Here is a 6,311-nt window from a genome sequence, read left to right on the forward strand (position 1 = left end):
GGGCCACTGATGTCTCTGATGGAGCTGAGGATCTGAGCAGGCGGATGGGGATGCCCCTGGAGTCAGCCCCTCTGGTCCCAGAGCAAAGAGCTGAGTTTTCTTCTCCTCATCTCAGCCCTCAGGGTTGGGTCCCCGCCGCTCTCAGCAGAACCAGAGGAAGGAACCTCGCAAAATCATTGCCACTGTGACCCTCAATGAGGATGTCAAGCTGAACAAGGCTGAGAAGGCCTGGAAACCCAGCAGCAAGCGTGCCTCTGAGGAGGAGGATCCGGAGAACATCAAGACACAGGTGGGAGCTGGGGCGGGCGGTGGGAGGGCAGACGGGGATGTACCTGGCTCTTGCTGACCCTGCTGTCTTCGTAGGAACTGCTCCGCCGTGTCCGCAGCATCCTCAACAAGCTGACACCCCAGATGTTCCAGCAGCTGATGAAGCAGGTGATGGAGTTGTCCATCGACACGGAGGAGCGGCTCAAGGGTGTCATTGACCTCGTCTTCGAGAAGGCCATCTCGGAGCCAAACTTCTCTGTTGCCTATGCTAACATGTGCCGTTGCCTTATGGGGGTAAGCAGGAGCTGGGGATCTCCCACCGAGCTACAGGGGTTTGGGGGCCTTAGCCGAGCTACTCTAAGAGGAGTGGGGAAATGGGTGTATGGACAGAGGACCAAGTCCAGAGCCCTTAACAGGGCATCACAAGTGCCCATCATAGGGTGACTTTTCCCTGGTTTGAGCCCGCGCCTTAGCTGGCCAGCTTTTGGAGGAGACGTGACTCATGCTCCTTGCCTGGGTTGTACCTTTCCCTGCAGCTCAAAGTGCCCACGACAGACAAGCCCACGGTGACTGTGAACTTCCGCAAGCTGCTGCTCAACCGCTGCCAGAAGGAGTTTGAGAAGGATAAGGATGACGATGAGATCTTCGAGAAGCGGCAGAAGGAGATGGACGATGCCAGTGCTGTGAGTTGGGGTGGGAGGCTGTGGCTGAGGGCTGGTGTGGGCATCCTGGGGGGGACTCTGGTCTCTGAGCTGCCGTGCTCTGCCCTCCCTGCAGCCTGAGGAAAAGGCACGCATGAAGGATGAGCTGGAGGAGGCACGGGACAAGGCCCGACGACGGTCCCTGGGAAACATCAAGTTCATCGGAGAGCTCTTCAAACTGAAGATGTTGACAGAGGCCATCATGCATGACTGTGTGGTGAAGCTGCTCAAAAACCACGATGAGGAGTCTCTTGAGTGCCTTTGCCGCCTGCTTACCACCATTGGCAAGGACTTGGACTTTGAGAAGGCCAAGGTACCCCTTGCACTGCCCTGCCCTGCCTTGCCCTGCCCTGCCATTGCCTTTGGAAGGGATGTGACCATGACTGTGTCTCTCTATAGCCCAGGATGGACCAGTACTTCAATCAAATGGAGAAGATCATCAAAGAGAAGAAGACATCATCCCGAATCCGATTCATGCTGCAGGATGTGATTGACCTCAGACGGGTAAGGCATGTGGCCTGGGGACTGTCCTCTGTCTGTGCTTGGTCCTGTGGAGCTGCTGACCTGCCTGAGTGCCCGCAGGCCACGCATCCCTGGAAGGGGAGGGAGAGGTGGGTATGTGAGCTGTGACCAGCCCCAGAGACGCCATGCTAGCCCCCAGCCCTTGGGTAGCATGGTAGTGGTAGTGGGCACACAGTAACTGGCGGCTGTTTAATGCAGGGGGGCTCATGATACTGAGCCCTTCTGTGCCAAAAGCTGCCACAGCATGCAGGGAGTTGCACTGACTGAGGTGGAAGAGTGGCCTGAGGCTTTGAGGGTGGGATGGCTGGGAAGGGGGAAAGTTTCTGCCTCCATTCTCCAGCCAGCTCAGCGTCCCCATACCTGCTCTCTTGCCCTATGCAGAATAGCTGGGTGCCGCGGCGAGGAGACCAGGGCCCCAAAACCATCGACCAGATCCACAAGGAAGCAGAGATGGAGGAGCATCGGGAACACATCAAAGTGCAGCAGCTCATGTCCAAGGACAAGAGGAGAGGACCCCCAGGGCCATCTGCCAGCAGTGAGTGCCCGGGCTTGGGGACACTGAGGATGCCGGTGCTGTGTTGTTCCTGCTGGGCACTGCTCGAGGCTGGGCTCTGCCTTACATCTGTCTCCCTTGTGCCCAGGTGGCCGTGGGAGCCTGGTCGCAGATGACGGCTGGAACACGGTCCCCATCAGCAAGGGCAATCGGCCCATCGACACCAGCCGGCTAACAAAGATCACCAAAGTGAGCCTGGGGGTGCAGGGTGGGCAGCTGAGCCAGCTGGCCCAAATCCTACCTCAGTGTGAGGCTCAGAGCTGACTCTGTCTCTCTGCCCGCAGCCTGGATCCATCGACACCAACAACCAACTCTTTGCGCCGGGCGGGCGGCTGAGCTGGGGCAAAGGCAGCAGCGGAGGCTCTGGCGCGAAGCCTGCAGATCCGGGTAGGCAGTGTGGGGCTGATGAGGTGGGTGGGGGGGGATCCTTCCCCTGGTCATTCTTGCACTGGGGAGGTGCCGAACTCTGAGACTCCCCTCTTTTCACGCCCAGCATCTGATTCAGGGCGACCAGCCACAAGCACCTTGAACCGCTTCTCAGCGCTCCAGCAGTCAACCCCTGCCGAGAGCCCCGAGTCTCGCCGTGTGGTGCAGAGGTGAGGGGCTGCTGTGGTGTGCAGGGGGGTTGGTCTGCGCTCCAGGGAGGATATGCACATGCACATCCCCCTCCCCCCCCACCTCCCCAGTCTGGTGATGGTTGGCAAATACAGAGCCTGGTGTCTGGGCTCCATCTCTGTGGCCAGATGGGGCCTTGGTGGGGCTCAGAGTCCTTGTGGCAAAGAAGGCTGACCCCATCCTGGGCTGTTTGTCACCTGGGACGCCACTCCTGGGTGCTAGGTCCAATCTGCAGGCCTCAGGACACATTGATGGGCTGTAGTGAGCCCCGTGGAGCTGGAGTGTAGGGTCCTCAAGGAGAATGGGAATTAGGTTTATTTGGGAGTAGAGGAAAACCAAGAGGGATCTCACCACAGGCTGTAGCAGGGGGAATATGTGCATGGGATGGGTCAGGCTCTGCTCAGCCATGCCAAGGGACACAGCGAAAGGCCAAGGGCTTGAGTTGGAGCAAGGGAGAAACAGGGAAAAGCATCTTCCCCTCAGAGTGGTCAAGTGCTAGAAGAGGCCCTGGAAAAGGCTGGGATAGGAGCGGGACAGTGTTGCCTTGCAGAGCCCTACGTTTTGAGGTCAGGGAGCATGGTGACGGGCTCTTCACACCATGTCTGTTGTCCTCCCACCCAGGAGCAGCTCCAGCCGCGACAGGTCGGAGAAGGCTGGGGACAAAGGGGACCGGGAGTCGCGTTCGGAGAAGGGCAGCGACCGCCTGGAGCGTCCTGACCGGGGGGAGCGGGCAGACAGGAACAGGTCTGCCCTCACCAAGAGGAGCTTCAGCAAAGAGACAGAGGACAGGAGCCGAGAACGGGAAAAGCAGGGTGGCCCCGAGGCCGTACGCAAGGCTGCTAGCCTGACGGAGGAACGGGACCGGAGCCGAGAGACCCGTGAGCTTGGGGGGTGGTGTCCTGGGGGCTGGCTGCGGGCTGGGGCCCTGCCTGTCCCAGGTGGTGTCTGATCCTCCCTCTCTTCCTCGCAGTTAAGCAAGAGCCAGCACCTCCTGCAGCATCTGCCAAGCCTGTGCTGTCGGAAGAGGAGCTGGAGAAGAAATCCAAGGCGATCATAGAGGAATACCTGCACATCAATGACATGAAGGTGAGAGGAGGGAGTGGCCAGGCACAGCACCGTATGGCCCCCGTAGCACACATCGCCTTCCCCTGGTGGTAGTGCTGTTAGGCAGAGCACCAGCAGTGTCTGGATGAGGAAGGGGGAAGCCATGGCTGGCTGTGGGGCAGTACTGACCCCCATTTTTCCCTGCAGGAGGCCCTGCAGTGTGTGCAGGAGCTGGGCAGCCCCTCCTCGCTCTACATCTTCGTGCAGAACGGCATTGAGTCCACGCTGGAGAGGAGCACCATCTCCCGGGAGCACATGGGTGTCCTGCTGTGTCAGCTGGTGAAAGCAGGCACGCTCTCCAAGGAGCAGTACTACAAAGGGTGAGGGACTGGGGCAGCCTGACCTCAGCTGGCATTTGTTTGGCTTTGAATTCGGCCCTGCCTTGAGCAGGGCTCATCACTGAGACCTCCTGAGGTCCCTCCTGGCTGAGGGCGTGGGGGCTGCTGATCCCAATGGTTCTGTTCTGCCCCACAGGCTGCAGGTGATCCTGGAGATTGCGGAGGACATGGAGATTGACATCCCTCACATCTGGCTGTACCTGGCCGAGCTCATCACTCCCATCCTGCAAGAGGAAGGCATCCCCATGGAGGAGCTATTCAGGTGAGGGCCATCCACCTTTATGGGGATGCCGTGGGGTCCTGGGAGGCTCCTGGGGACACGTACCTCAACCGAGTCCCCTTGTGTCCTGCAGGGAGATAACAAAGCCCCTGGTGCCCATTGGGAAGGCCCCCACGCTGCTGGTTGAGGTGCTGGGCTTGTTGTGCAAGGGCATGGTAAGTGCACGGAGCTCACATAGATGCTGGCCACTGCCTCTGGGAATAGCAGCGTGTTTGTGGAGGCAGGTTGGCATTTGGGGATTGAACCACTGTGCCACCAGAGGGGATGGCAGAGGGCATCTCTTGGCATGTCTGGGTCATGGGAATGGCATGGCCAAGCCACAGTGTCCACCATGGGCTGCTGAGTGCTGTCTGTCTGTCCTGCAGAGCCAGAAGACTGCAGGCAAGCTGTGGCGGGACGGGGGCCTGAGCTGGAAGGAATTCCTGCCCGAAGACCAAGATGTCAACAAATTTGTCACGGAGCAGGTGGGAACTTGTCCACGGTGTGGGGCAGAGATGGGCCATAGGACATCCCTTGGGGGAGTCTTGCTGGGAGCATGGGGTTCCTTTGTGCTGCTTTTAACAGCTCCGTCTCTTCCTGCTCCCCCAGAAATTGGAGTATACGATGGGAGACAGCTCGGACACACCAAGCCGCAAGGAGCTGACCTCAGAGGAGCTGTGCAAGCAAATGGACAAACTGCTGAAGGAGAACCCAAACAACCAAAGAATATACGACTGGATCGAGGTGAGGGTGTGGGTGCAGCACCCACAGGTCTGGGGGCTCCTTCCCTGCTCCCCCTCCCCCTCACAGCCCCCCTCTTCTCCAGGCCAACTTGAGTGAGCAGCAGGTCTCGTCCAACACATTTATCAGGACCCTGATGACATCCGTGTGCCACTCGGCCATCGTCTGTGAGTACCACAGTGAGATGGGGGTGTCCCCTTGCCCACACTACCTCCTTTCTCACACCCCATCTCCCAACAGTCGAGAACCCCTACCGTGTGGACGCTCTGGTGATCCGCAACCAAGCCAAGCTGCTGCAGAAGTACCTGCAGGACGAACAGAAGGAGCTCCAGGCCCTCTACGCCCTGCAGGCCTTGGTGGTGAAGTTGGACCAGCCTCCCAGTGAGTCTTGGGGACGGGTGGGCTGTGGAGGGTGGGTGGCAGACGTGTCCCCACCCCAGCAGGGTTGCTGGTGGCTGGGGAATGGCAGGAGCCCCCTTTGTCCCCTCTCCAGACCTGCTCCGGATGTTCTTTGACGCCCTGTACGATGAGGATGTCATCAAGGAGGAGGCTTTCTACAAGTGGGAGTCCAGCAAGGACCCGGCCGAGCAGCAGGGCAAAGGGGTGGCTCTCAAATCGGTGACGGCCTTTTTCACCTGGCTCCGGGAAGCTGAGGATGAGTCGGACAACAACTGAGCATCTGTGAGGAGGAGGAAGAGGAGGAGGAAGGAGGGAGAGAGAGAACAGGGCCCCCTGAGGAGCAACTACACCCCCAGCCCCCCTGGACTTGCTGATGCCGGGGCTGAGGGACCCGCTGTGCCCCCACAGCCCCTCCTCTCTCTTTTCGGTTCTTCTCCTCTCCCTCCTCCCCCTGTCCCGGTTCTGTTAGCGAGGCCTGTACTAGTTTGTCACGATGATAATAAATGGATGCTGACGGAGGCGGCTGTCACGGTGGGTCCCCTGAGGGCCCCCCCTCTCCCCGCTCCCAGCACAGGCACACCGGGTCTCCAGGAGTGGGGCAGAGCACCCCTGGACTTATGTCATGGGGAGGGGGGACGGGATGGGGACATGTTTCTCCCCTCCTCTCCTTCCTCTTCCTCCTCCCCACTTCTTGCTGAAATATAGAGAGATTATATATATATAAACTTATTAAATTTGGTTTGGGGACAGGAGCGTGATTTCTCCCCCTCCCCTGTCCTCTCTGTATTCCCCCATCACTGCCTGGCCCCACC

General features: G+C 59.4%; 1 protein-coding gene across 1 annotated transcript in view; it reads left to right on the forward strand.

Annotated features, from left to right (window-relative positions):
* EIF4G1 (eukaryotic translation initiation factor 4 gamma, 1) overlaps positions 1-5,775 on the forward strand; it is a gene marked incomplete at its 5' end in the record, with an annotated part of 8,445 nt that extends 2,670 nt beyond the window's left edge. The window contains 19 exon segments of the mRNA XM_010189397.1: positions 116-289; positions 364-561; positions 804-950; positions 1,045-1,281; positions 1,368-1,472; positions 1,872-2,025; positions 2,132-2,232; positions 2,328-2,430; positions 2,537-2,639; positions 3,280-3,536; positions 3,629-3,744; positions 3,910-4,082; positions 4,237-4,362; positions 4,454-4,535; positions 4,746-4,844; positions 4,969-5,103; positions 5,186-5,332; positions 5,334-5,481; positions 5,594-5,775. Coding sequence (XP_010187699.1) covers positions 116-289; positions 364-561; positions 804-950; positions 1,045-1,281; positions 1,368-1,472; positions 1,872-2,025; positions 2,132-2,232; positions 2,328-2,430; positions 2,537-2,639; positions 3,280-3,536; positions 3,629-3,744; positions 3,910-4,082; positions 4,237-4,362; positions 4,454-4,535; positions 4,746-4,844; positions 4,969-5,103; positions 5,186-5,332; positions 5,334-5,481; positions 5,594-5,775 — 2,787 coding nt within the window.
* Positions 5,776-6,311: the final 536 nt, after the last annotated feature.

The sequence above is a fragment of the Mesitornis unicolor genome, unplaced genomic scaffold (assembly GCF_000695765.1).
Source record: "Mesitornis unicolor isolate BGI_N332 unplaced genomic scaffold, ASM69576v1 scaffold45637, whole genome shotgun sequence".
Taxonomy (NCBI): domain Eukaryota; kingdom Metazoa; phylum Chordata; class Aves; order Mesitornithiformes; family Mesitornithidae; genus Mesitornis; species Mesitornis unicolor.